The sequence below is a fragment of the Mobula birostris genome, chromosome 13 (genome assembly GCF_030028105.1).
Source record: "Mobula birostris isolate sMobBir1 chromosome 13, sMobBir1.hap1, whole genome shotgun sequence".
Classification (NCBI taxonomy): domain Eukaryota; kingdom Metazoa; phylum Chordata; class Chondrichthyes; order Myliobatiformes; family Myliobatidae; genus Mobula; species Mobula birostris.
In genome coordinates this window covers 106,219,720-106,233,379 of record NC_092382.1, presented here as the reverse complement: position 1 = coordinate 106,233,379, position 13,660 = coordinate 106,219,720, and the positions used below count along the sequence as shown (strand labels likewise).

Genomic DNA, 13,660 nt, shown 5'->3' with positions numbered 1-13,660 from the left:
CGGCAGGAGTCAGACCATAAACAAACAGAGTGGGATGAAATGTTAGCGCATAACCTCACCGTGACACCGACACGCCCCCCACAGTGACACCGACACACCCCACATCATAAGACTGAGTCTCCCCTCACAAGGCTACAGTAACACCCTTCACCGTGACACCGGCCGTCCCCACACCGTGAAATTCTCACGGCCCACACCGTAATACTGACACTCCCCCTCACTGTTACACGGACACTTCCCTCACTGTGACACCGCCTCTCTCTTCACCGTGACACTTATACACTGCACATAGAAACACTGACACGCCCTCCACCGTAACACCGACACTTCACTCACTGTGACACCGACACAACCCTGTCCGTAACACTGATAAACCGCTCGTTGTCACACCGACAAACCGTTCACTGTAACAGTGACAGAGCAATCTGCGTGATAGCGACACTCACATCACTGTGACACCGGCAATCCCCTCTCTGTGACACCACCACACCACTCACTGTGACATTGGCACTTCCAACACCGTGATCCCGAAGCTCTCCGCACCGTGACATTGACTGTTCCCTCACTGTGACACCGATACTCCCCACAACTTGACACTGAGACTGCGAGCACAGTGACACCGATACATTACTCACCGTGAAACCGACACATATCCCTCACCGTGACACGACACATACCCCGCACCGTGACACTGTCAAGCTCACACTATTACACCGGCACTTCCCTTACCGTGACACTTACACACCCCACACTGTCACTGACACTGCTCTCAGAGTGACAGCGTCACGCCCCTCACTGTGACTCATGCACGCTCCACACTGTGACATCATCACGCCCCTGACTGTAACACCGACAGTCCCGTCACCGTGACACCGACACTCTCCTCACTGTGACTCTTACACACTCCAGACCGTAATATTTGCAGTCCCTTCACCGTGACACGGACACTTCACTCACTGTGACACTGACACAACTCTCTCTGTGACACTGATTCTCCCACTGCGTCACGCCGACATTCCTCACACCGTGTCAGAGTGAGCCCCATCACTGTGACTGACACACCCCTCACTCTGACACCGACACACCTCACACCGTGTCACTGACACACCCCTTACTATGACCCTCAGTATCACGGACTCGTCAGTCTCTGATCACCTCCGACCGAAACTACCGGAGACTTTGGGAACAACATCAGGAGATGAACAGGACCCAACGCCAATGTCAGCAGCAAGTCCGTGAGTTGAACTCAACCCTTAAATCCAGGACATCTGAGAATTCCCGCCTGGATCTCTCCCAGAGAAACTGTCTGAAGAATATTTCCGTCCTCAGCAACAACCTCTCCAAACTCGAAAACAACATTACCGTCCTCAACTCCGATCTCTCAGAGCTGAATCGAACGCAAATCGATCTCCGTCATCAATTCCAGCAGCTCAAAACGAAGTACAGAACCATCTCCGAAAACAAAGCTCAGATTTGCCAATACTTCACCAGCAGAAGAGGTGAGATAACGTCCCCCGCTTCCCCTTGCTCCTCATCCGCGGCGGTGAGAGACGGGAAGGGAGGAGGCGGAGAGCTGTGTGATGGGACGGTGTGCGGGGTGATTCCCTCTGTGTCTGACCCGGAAATCAGTGATGTTACTGTTTCAAAGGATCTACACTGTGTTTTACCTTGGGATTGTGCAATGGGACGGCGTGGAGTAACATGACACTATGTCTGACCCAGGAAGTTTGTGATGGAACGGCGTGGAGGGAGATTCACTCTATGTCTGACCCTGGGAGTGCGGGATCGGACGGTGTGGAGGGAAATACACACCATGTCCGATGCCCGGAGTGTGTGATGAAACAGTGTAGAGGGAGCTTCACTCTGTGTCTGATGCCGGGAGTGTGTGATGGGACGGTGTGGAGGGAACTTCACTCAGTGTCTGATGCCGGGAGTGTGTGATGGGACGGTGTGGAGGGAACTTCACTCTGTGTCTGATACCGGGAGTGTGTGATGGGACGGTGTGGAGGGAACTTCACTCTGTGTCTGATGCCGGGAGTGTGTGATGGGACCGTATGACAGCAGCGCCACCTGCTGTGCTTACTGCGACATTTGGAGGGAGATTCTCTCCCTGCCTGACCCGGAAATCCTTTGATGTTACGGTTTCTATGAATCTACACTTTTTTTTTAACCATGGGATTGTACAATGGCACAGTATGGAGTAAGCGTGCCGCTGTAATTGACCACGGGAGTGTGTGATGCGACGGTGTGGAGGCAGCTTCACTCTGTTACTGACACCGGGACTGTGTGAAAAGACGTTGCGGAGGGTACTTCACTGTGTGTCTGATTCCGGGATCTGTGATGTGACGGAGTAGAGAGAGGTTGCCTTTCTGCGAGCCCTGCTGGTGAAATGAGCGTTCTGGCAAATGATTCACTATTTCCTGATTTGCAGGGCAAACGTGTCCCCAGTACTGGCAGAGAAATAAAGACCGGTGTTATTTCATATCCACGTTGGGGAAATCTTATGATGAAGCGAGGGAATATTGCTCAGACCTTGATGCAAGACTCCTCGAAATAAATTCAAAGGAGGAAAAGGTATGTGTCACATCGTGAGAAGAGATACCAATAACAATGACATACTCCCGGGTTCTAACATGCAGTAAATCAGTCCACAGCGTACCATCACACACTCCCGTGGAAGACTCGGTGAATGTCCTTCCACACTGTCCCATCACACACACTCGCGGTCAGCCAGAGAGTGAAGCTCTCTCCACATCGTCCCATCACACACTCCCGGGGTCCGACACAGAGTGAAGCTCCCTCCACACCGTCCCATCACACACTCTCGAGGTCAGACACAGAGCGAAGCTCCCTCCACACCGTCCCATCACACACTCCCGAGGTCAGACACAATGTGAAGCTCCCTCCGCATCGTCGCATTACACACAGCCGAAGTCCAACACAGAGTTAAGCTCCCACGACACTGTCCCATTACAGACTCCTGGGATCAGACACAGAGTGATGCTCCCTCGACATCGTCAAATCACACATTCCAGGAGTCAGACACAGAGTGAATTTCCCTCCACACCGTCCCATCACACACTCCCGGGATGAGACACTCAGCGAATTTCCCTTCACACCGTCCCATCACACAGTCCCAGGGTCAGTCACAAAGTGAAGCTCTAACAAACCGTCCCACAACACACTCCCGAGGTCAGACGTAGAGTAAAACGCCCTCGACACCGTCGCTTCACACACTCCCGGGGGCAGACACAGAGTGAGGCTCCGACCACAATTTCCCATCACACACTCCTGGGGTCAGACAGAGAGTGAAGCTCCTTCCACACTGTCCCATCACATACTCCGGAGATCAGACGTAGAGTGAAATTCCCTGCACACCGTCCCATCATTCATTCCCGGGGTTAGACATAGAATGGAACTTCCTCGACACCGTCCCTTCACACATCCCGGGGTCAGACACAGAGGGAAGCTCCCTCCACAACGGTCCCATCGCACACTCAAGGGGTCCGAGACTGGGCAATTCCCTCTTTATACCAACGCTTCACATGCTCTCCTGTTCAGGCATGGAGAGAGGCCAAATGTAACCCTCAGGTTCGAGCATCATGCGTTTGTCTGGGCGGGGTCGAGGCGAGACTGTCCACGGCCCGTCCATGCTGTGAAATATCATTTGTATGGATGCTGCGTGATGAGTTCCCCGGTTACAAATTGCTCGCACAAAGTAACGAGAAGTACACCATATGCAATTTAACCTGTGAGCTTTATATTTCTTCATTTGACTGCAGGGTTAGTGTAGAAAACAAGGAGAAAAAAGGCCCATTGTAACTAATCTGTCTAAAACGCTTGTTGTATCTTACTGCCTTCCCGTCCGTTCGTTCTCTATCGATTTCCCCCGGGGTGTCGTCGACTCCCGACACCATTCCAAGTCCGCTCAGGCCTGCAGTCTACGACTTCCCCGTTGTGCCATTTCCTATCTGTATCTTTTCTTGAAATAAAGCCCGAGGAACCCTCGCTGTCGGACACACAAGAAAGAAACCTCCTCCCATCATGGGACGCCGCACATTCCCAAGGCCCCCGTTATCTCTGGTCATAACCCAAACACACTACTGCTGCAGAGAAACCATTACATTAGTAGTGGAACATTTCCCAGCGCGTTACATGCACATTAATCGAAGGGATTTAATTTCACAGGATTTTGTTTCCAGCTCTATCGGCTATGCAGACAGATCTTACTGGATTGGAAAATGCAGAGACGGGTGAGGTTTGGACTCTTGCAGGTCGGTGGTGTGCGAGTGACACGAGGATGTGGGGAGAGCGTTTGAAATTGAGATTAGTTTGTTGACTGATACTGGCTTGTCGGGAGAGGCTGGTGCGGTGGGATTAATTTAGGAACTGACTCAGGATTGTATGGGACAGCACTGTAGTGGGATTCGTACGGCGTTGGAGCTGGCTCTGTACGGAGAGCGCGGTATCATGGGATTAGTTCAGAGTCTGACAAGGGGCTGTGGGGAGAGCGCAGGTTAGAGGGATGAGCTTGGCCACGTTCTCCGGTTGTCTGCTGGGTCTGCTGTGTCTCTGTTGAAATTGTCTAACCCTCTTTGATAGGAATGTGGCCTCTTATCTTCTCTACAAGATGTCCCATGGATCGCCCACCTGCAGTAAGTGCGACTCGTACGGATGGATTTACAATTGCAAAAGTAAATATGGATTCATCTGCGAGAAGACTGCATATTTATACCCGGATATTCCTGAAGAGATCCAGGATCTCTGTCAACAGCCTGACGGGCCGACTTCAATCAAGTGACTACACCCAACTTCTCCCCATTCAATCTACCCCACTCTCACTCTCCCATCCCTTCAATCCCCTCCCACCCTCTCTGCCCCTCCCTTCTACCCCATTCTCCTCCTCTTCTCGCATCCACATTCTCCCCAAATACTCTCCCTCTCCCCATCTGGAGCACTCGTCTCACTTCCCGGCCCCGTTCCCCCCATTTATTCCCCCTTTCCTCCCCTCTTCTCTCTCCGCCCTTCTTATCCCCAACTCATTCCGCTTCCCCTCCTTTCTCTCCCCCTCGGACCCCATTCTCTGCCTCTCCTCTCTCTTTTCCCTCCACCCACTCTGGCCTCAATTCTGTGCGCACTGGCCCTCAGTTCACAACGGCGGTGGGGCGGGGTGGGGGGGGGGGAAAGAATATTCACGTTCACCCAAACTGTGCCTCTCCTGGCTTCATACCAACGCTCCAAGTAACAAAGTTCCATCCTTCTTGCCTTCTCTCCATAACTCAGACCCTCGAGTCCCGGTAACATCTTCGTGAATCTCCCTCTGTACTCTTTCCAGCTCAGTGGCATCTTTCCTACAGCAGCGCGACCAGAACTGAACACCGTACTCCTCGCCGACGTTTTGTACAACTACAACGTGACCTCAGTGCGGTGCAAAGATGTAAAATTAACGTAAATAAGGAAAATTAATAAATACTGAAAAATAGGTGAGCACCATGGGAACGTTCGCAAACTGATACTGACAACACCCTGGAGAAATGCAGCAGGTCGGGCAGCATCCGTGGAAAAGATCGGTCGACGTTTCGGGCCCGAAAGTGAAGGGGCAGATGCCCTATAGAGAAGGTGGGGGAGGGTGGGAAGGAGAAGGCTGGTAGGGTCCAGATGAAAAACCAGTAAGGGGAAAGATAAAGAGTTGAGGGAAGGGAGGCAGGGAGGTGATAGGCCGAAAAGGTGAAGAAAGAATAGGGGAAAACACAATGGGTAGTAGAAGGAGGCGGAACCATGGGGGAGGTGATAGGCAGCTGAGGGAGGGGGCAGAGTGACATAGGCCTAGGGGAAGGGAGGGGGAGGGAATTACCAGAAGTTGGAGAATTGTATGTTCATACCAAGGGGCTGGAAACTACCTAAACTGTATATGAGGTGTTGCACCTCCAACCTGAGTTTAGCCTCATCATGGCAGTAGAGGAGGCCATGTATGGACATATCTGAATGGGAGTGTGAAGGAGAATTGAAGTGGGAGGCTACTGGGAGATCCTATCTGTTTTGGCGGACGGTCCGGAGGTGCTCGACGAAGCGGTCCCCCAATCTGCGCCGGGTTTCACCGATGTAGAGGATGCCACACTGGAGTACCGGATGCAATAGATGACCCCAACAGACTCACAAGTGAAGTGTTGCCTCACTTGGGAAGACTGTTTGGGGCTCTGAATGGTGGCAAGAGAGGAGGTGTAGGGACGGGTGTAGCACTTGCGCTTACAGAGATAAGTGCCGGGTGGGAGATCCGTGGGGAGGGACATGTGGACCAGGGAGTCGCGGAGGGACCGATCCCTGTGGAAAGCTGAGAGGGTGGAGAGGGCAACATGTGCTTAGTGGTGGGGTCCTGTTGAAGGTGGCGGAAGTTGTGGAGGATAATGTGCTGGATCCGGAGGCTGCTGGGGTCGTAGCTGAGTAGAAGGGCAACTCTTTCCCTTCCGTGGTGGCGGGAGAATGGGATGAGGGCTGAAGTGCGGGAAATGGAGGAGATGTGAGTGAGGGCATCATTGATGACAGCAGAAGGGAAACCACGATCCTTAAACAAAGAGGACATTTGAGATGTCCTAGAAGTGAAAATCTCATCCTCGGAGCAGATGCGGCGAGACGGAGGAACAGGGAACAGGGAATTGCATTTTTCACGTGGCGGGGTGGGAAGAGGTACGATTGAGGTAGTTATGAGAGTCAGTGGGCTTGTAGAAGATATCAGTGGACAGTCTGTCTCCAGAGATGGAGGTCGAGAGATCGAGAAAGGGGAGAGAAGTTTCCGCGATAAACCAAGTGAATTTGCAGGCTGGGTGGAAGTTAGAAGTAAAGTCGATGAAATTGACGAGCTCAGCATGGGCGCAGGAAGCAGCACCAATGTAGTCGTCAATGTCCGGAAGGAAAAGTTGGGGAGCAGTACCAGAATAGGTTTGGAGCACAGGATGTTCAACATAACCAACGAAGAGGCAGGCATAGCTGGGGCCCATGCGAGTTCCCATAGCTACACCGTTAGTCTGAAGAAAGTGGGAAGGGCCAAAAGAGAAGTTATTAAGTGTAAGAACCAGTTCTGCCAACCCGAGGAGGGTAGTGGTGTTGGGGAACTGGTGAGGTATATTATCTAGAATGTAGCGGAGGGCTTTGACGCCTTCTTGATGGGGAATGCAGGGGTACAGGGATTGGACATCCATTGGGAAAATGAAGCGGTTGGAACCGGGGAACTGGAAGTTATTGAAGAGGTGGAGGGCGTGGGATGTATCCTGGATGTAGGTGGGGAGGGACTGAACTATGGGTGATAAAATGGAATCCAGGTAGGCAGATACAAGTTCGGTGGGATAGGAGCAGGTAGAAACTATGGGTCTACCGAGACAGCCAGGCTTGTGGATCTTGGGGAGGATGTAAAACCAAGCGGTACGGGGTGTGGGAATTCAAGCAACACACATCAAAGTTGCTGGTGAACGCAGCAGGCCAGGTAGCATCTCCAGGAAGAGATGCAGTCGACGTTTCGGCCGAGACCCTTCGTCAGGACTAACTGAAGGAAGAGCTAGTAAGAGATTTGTAAGTGGAAGTGTTGGGGTAGATCCAATATGATAGCGGAAGACAGGATGGGGAGGGATGGAGCCAAGAACTGGACAGTTAATTGGCAAAAGGGATATGAGAGGATCATTGTACAGGAGGACCAGTGAGACGTAAAAGGAGGAAGGGGCGTAAACCCAGAGGATGAATAAGGGGTATATTCAGAAGGACAGAGGAAGGAAAAGGAGAGAGTGAGAGAAAGAATGTGTGTATATAAATAAGTAACGGATGGGGTAGGAGGGGGCGGGGAGGGTCATTAGCGGAAGTTTGAGAAGTCAGTGTTCATGGCATAAGGTTGGAGGCAACCAAGACTGAATATAAAGTGTTGTTCCTCCAACCTGAGTGTACCTTCATCTTTACAGTAGAGGAGGCCGTGGACAGACATATCAGAATGGGAATGGGATGTTGAATTAAAATGTGTGGTCACTGGGAGATCCTGCTTTCTCTGGCGGACAGAGCGTAGGTGATCAGCAAAGCGGTCTCCCAGTCTGCGTCGGGTCTCGCCAATATATAAAAGGCCACATCGGGAACACCGGACGCAGCATGTCACCCCAGCCGACTCGCAGGTGAAGTGTTGCCTCACCTGGAAGGACTGCCTGGGGCCCTGAATAGTGGTGAGGGAGGAAGTGTAAGGGCATGTGTAGTATTTGTTCCGCTTACACGGATAAGTGCCAGGAGGGAGATCAGTGGGGAGGGATGGGGGGGGGACGAATGGACAAGGGAGTCGCGTAGGGAGCGATCCCTGCGGAAAGCGGAGAGAGGTGGGGAAGGAAAGATGTGCTTAGTGATGGGATCCCGTTGGAGGTGGCGGAAGTTACGGATAATAATATGTTGGACCCGGAGGCTGGTGGGGTGGTAGGTGAGGACAAGGGGGAACCCTATTCCTAGTGGGGTGGCGGGAAGATGGAGTGAGAGCGGATGTGCATAAAATGGGAGAGATGCGTTTGAGAGCAGAGTTGACAGTGGAGGAAGGGAATCTCCTTTCTTTAAAAAAGGAGGACATCTCCCTCGTCCTGGAATGAAAATCCTCATCCTGAGAGCAGATGCGGTGGAGACGGAGGAATTGCGGAAGGGGATGGCAATTTTATTATGAGTTTTCTGTTTATTGTTTTATTTTGTGTTTACGGTTCGCAAACTCATGTCGGAGAGGAAGCCACTGCTTGTAAATTGTTGAGTTTTCCGGCTCCGGTATCCTGATGGTACCGATGAGCACAGGACATTTCCCAGCTGGTGAGGGTCCTTTCAAATATATGCTGTCTTCCCGAGGCATTTCGTCTTGAACATGTCATCGATGGATGGAAGGGTTGTACCCGTGATGGAGTTGATTCAGTCTAGAACATTCTGTAGTCCGTGGCGACCCTCTGCGTTGCAGCCTCCACACCACACGGCCATGCATCAAGTCAAAATGCTGTCCACCGTACAACCCGGGAAAAATACGAAGCTTCAATGAGAGCCCTCATCTCCTCACACTCCTAACGCAGTAATCCCTTTTGTAACGAGAGAGATATGAATGATGGTGAAGGCAATTGCCGAGTAAGGTCCAGAATACACTCCGACTCAGACTCGAAATAAACAAGAGGACAGTGAAGAAATCCAGAGACAAAATCACAAACAGTAGTACTCGAACTGGGTCTCCTACGGTTGAGCATTGAGTGCTCGGCTCGAGACCTTCATGCACAGACATTCCATGCAGCAATGTTGACAGGCAAAAATTGGCAGTCTGACCCTTAAAGGGAAGGTGGCAGCTAACAACACTATGGGGAATGCTTTGTTGCCTCCCAGGTGCCAGAGTACGGGATGTCTGGGATCGGGTCCAGAAAATTCTGAAGGGAGAGGGCGAGCAGCCAGCTCTCTTGGTACACGTTGGTACCAGTGACATCGATAGGAAGATGGAGGAGGTCCTGAAGAGAGATTTTCGGGAGTTAGGAAGGAAGCTGAGAAGCAGGACCTCCAGGGTAGTAAACTCGGGATTGCTACATGTGCCACGTGCTAGCGAGGACAAGAATAGTAGGATCAGTCAGATGAATGCGTGGCTGAGACACTGGTGCACGGGGCAGGGCTTCAGATTCGTGGATCATTGGGATCTCTACTGGGGGAAGTATGACCTGTTCAAAATGGACGGGTTACACCTGAACCCGAAGGCGATCAATATCCTGGTGGGAAACTTTAATAGAGCTGTTAGGGAAGGTTTAAACTAATTTGACAGGGGGATGGGAACCGGAATGATAGAGCAGAGGAGGGGGAAACAGAATTATATCTAAGATAGTGAGCAGGAAGATGTCAGGAAAGACAGACAGGCGTTTGGGCAAATTTGCAGCCATTGGGATAAATTGCGGTGCAATAAAGTTGCGGTGCAATCAAAGCAAAGGTACCGAGTACTGGTCTTAGGTGTTATACTTAAATGCACTCAGCATAAGGAATGAGGTGGATGATCTTTTGGTACAGTTACAGATTGGCAGGTATAATATTATGGTCATCACTGAGACCTGGTTAAAGGATGCATGTCTCTGGTAGCTGACGTCCAAGGATACACGGTGTATCAGAAGGATAGGCAGGTAGGCAGAGGGGGTGGCGTGGGTTTATTGGTAAGAAATGATATTAAATCATTAGAAAGAGGTCACCTAGGATCGGAGGGTGCAGAATCATATGGGTTGAGCTACGAAATCGCAGGGGTAACAGGACACTGATGGCAGTTATATACAGGCTTCCAAACAGCTGCAGGGATGTGGATTACAAAATGCAACAGGAAATAGAAAAGGCTTGTCAGAAGGGCAGTGTTATGAAAATTGTGGGGAATTTAACATGCGAGTGGATGGGAAAATTAGGTCGGCACTGGATCTCAAGAGAGAGAATTTGTAGAATGACTGCGAGGTGGATTTTCAGAACAGCTTCAGGGGAACGGCTGTACTGGCTGGGTATTGTCCAGAGAGATTGAGGTGAAGGAACCGGTAGGAGGCAGTGATCATAACATGATTGAGTTCATGAGAAGCTGAAATCCGATGTGTCGGTATTTCAGAGAAACATAGAAACATAGAAAATAGGTGCAGGAATAGGCCATTCGGCCCTTCGAGCCTGCACCGCCATTTATTATGATCATGGCTGATCATCCAACTCAGAACCCCACCCCAGCATTCCCTCCATACCCCCTGATCCCCGCAGACACAAGGGCCATATCTAACTTCCTCTTAAATATAGCCAATGAACTGGCCTCAACTGTTTCCTGTGGCAGAGAATTCCACAGATTCACCACTCTCTGTGTGAAGAAGTTTTTCCTCATCTCGGTCCTAAAAGGCTTTCCCTTTATCCTCAAACTGTGACCCCTTGTTCTGGACTTCCACAACATCGGGAACAATCTTCCTGCATCCAGCCTGTCAAATCCCTGTAGGATTTTATACGTTTCAAACAGATCCCCCCTCAATCTTCTAAATTCCAACGAGTACAAGCCCAGTTCATCCAGTCTTTCTTCATATTAAAGTCCCGCCATGCCAGGAATCAATCTGGTGAACCTTCTTTGTACTCCCTCTATGGCAAGGATGTCTTTCCTCAGATTAGGGGACCAAAACTGCACACAATATTCCAGGTGTGGTCTCACCAAGGCCTTGTACAACTGCAGCAGTAACTCCCTGCTCCTGTACTCGAATCCTCTCGCTATAAATGCCAGCATACCATTCGCCTTTTTCACCGCCTGCTGTACCTGCATGCCCACTTTCAATGACTGGTGTATAATGACACCCAGGTCTCGTTGCACCTCCCCTTTTCCTAATCGGTCACATTTCAGATAATAATCTGTTTTCCTATTTTTGCCACCAAAGTGGATAACTTCACATTTATCCACATTAAATTGCATCTGCCATGAATTTGCCCACTCACCTAACCTATCCAAGTCACCCTGCATCCTCTTAGCATCCTGCTCACAGCTAACACTGCCACCCAGCTTCGTGTCATCCGCAAATTGGAGATGCTGCATTTAATTCCCGCATCCAAGTCATTAATATATGTTGTAGACAACTGGGGTCCCAGCACTGAGCCTTGCGGTACCCCACTAGTCACCGCCTGCCATTCTGAAAAGGTCCCGTTTATTCCCACTCTTTGCTTCCTATCTGTTAACCAATTCTCCACCCACATCAATACCTTACTCCCAATACCGTGTGCTTTAAGTTTGTACACTAATCTCCTGTGTGGGACCTTGTCAAAAGCCTTTTGAAAATCCAAATATACCACATCCACTGGTTCTCCCCTATCCACTCTACTAGTTACATCATCAAAAAATTCTATGAGATTCGTCAGACATGATTTTTCTTTCACAAATCCATGCTGACTTTGTCCGATGATTTCACCGCTTTCCAAACGTGCTGTTATCACATCTTTGATAACTGACTCCAGCAATTTCCCCACCACCGACGTTAGTCTAACCGGTCTATAATACCCGGTTTCTTTCTCCTTCCTTTTTTAAAAAGTGGAGATACATTAGCCACCCTCCAATCCTCAGGAATTAGTCCAGAATCTAACGAGTTTTGAAAAAATATCACTAATGCATCCACTATTTCTTGGGCTACTTCCTTAAGCACTCTAGGATGCAGACCATCTGGCCCTGGGGATTTATCTGCCTTCAGACCCTTCAATTTACCTAACACCACTTCCCTGCTAACATGTATTCCGCTCAGTTCCTCCACCTCACTGGACCCTGTGTCCCCTACTATTTCTGGAAGATTATTTATGTCCTCCTTAGTGAAGACAGAACGGAAGTAATTATTCAATTGGTCTGCCATGTCCTTGCTCCCCATAATCAATTCACCTGTTTCTGTCTGCAGGGGACCTACATTTGTCTTTACCAGTCTTTTCCTTTTTACATATCTATAAAAGCTTTTACGATCCGTTTTTATGTTCCCTGCCAGTTTTCTCTCATAATCTTTTTTCTCATTCCTAATTAAGCCCTTTGTCCTCCTCTGCTGAACTCTGAATTTCTCTCAGTCCTCAGGTGAGCCACTTTCTCTGGCTAATTTGTATGCTTCTTCTTTGGAATTGATACTATCCCTAATTTCTCTTGTCAGCCACGGGTGCACTACCTTCCTTGGTTTATTCTTTTTGCCAAACTGGGATGAACAATTGTTGTAGTTCATCCATGCAACCTTTAAATGCTTGCCATTGCATACCCACCGGCAATCCTTTAAGTGTCATTTGCCAGTCAATCTTACCAAATTCACGTCTCGTACCTTCAAAGTTACCCCTCTTTAAGTTCAGAATCTTTGTTTCTGAATTAACAATGTCACTCTCCATCTTATTGAAGAATTCCACCATATTATGGTCACTCGTACCCAAGGGGCCTCTCACGACTAGATTGCTAATTAACCCTTCCTCATTGCTCAAAACCCAGTCCAGAATAGCCTGCTCTCTAGTTGGTTCCTCGACATGTAAGTTCAAAAAACCATCCCGCATACATTCCAAGAAATCCTCTTCCTCAGCACCTTTACCAATTTGGTTCACCCAATCTACATGTAGATTGAAGTCACCCATTATAACTGCTGTTCCTTTATTGTACACATTTCTAATTTCCTGTTTAATACCATCTCTGTCCTCACTACTACTGTTAGGTGGCCTGTGCACAACTCCCACCAGCGTCTTCTGCCTCTTAGTGTTACGCAGCTCTACCCATATCGATTCCACATCTTCCCGGCTTATGTCCTTCCTTTCTCTTGCGTTAATCTCTTCTTTAACCAGCAACGCCACCCCACCTCTCCTTCCTTCATGTCTATCCTTCTTGAATATTGAATATCCCTGAACGTTGATCTCCCATCCTTGGTCACTCTGGAGCCATGTCTCTGTGATCCCAACTATATTATAATCATTAATAACAATCTACACTTTCAATTCATCCACCTTATTACGAATGCTCCTTGCATTGACACACAAAGCCTTCACCGCTCTTTTACAACTCTCTTAGCCCTTATGCAATTATGTTGAAAAGTGGCCCTTTTTAATGCTTGTCCTGGATTTGTCGGCCTGCCACTTTTACTTTTCTCCTTAGTACTTTTTGCTTCTACCCTCACTTTACACCCCTATGTCTCTCTGCACTGGTTCC

The 13,660-nt window shown here is 49.5% G+C and overlaps 1 protein-coding gene across 1 annotated transcript in view; it reads left to right on the top strand.

Moving 5' to 3' along the window:
- Positions 1-5,482, top strand: part of LOC140207284 (uncharacterized) — a 47,441-nt gene extending 41,959 nt beyond the window's left edge. Inside the window, exons 5-8 of the mRNA XM_072275765.1 lie at positions 1,128-1,499; positions 2,426-2,574; positions 4,189-4,253; positions 4,603-5,482. Of these exons, the coding sequence (XP_072131866.1) occupies positions 1,128-1,499; positions 2,426-2,574; positions 4,189-4,253; positions 4,603-4,801 (785 nt within the window). The 3' untranslated portion in view covers positions 4,802-5,482. The remainder of the gene's footprint in view (positions 1-1,127; positions 1,500-2,425; positions 2,575-4,188; positions 4,254-4,602) is intronic.
- The last annotated feature ends 8,178 nt before the right edge of the window (positions 5,483-13,660 follow it).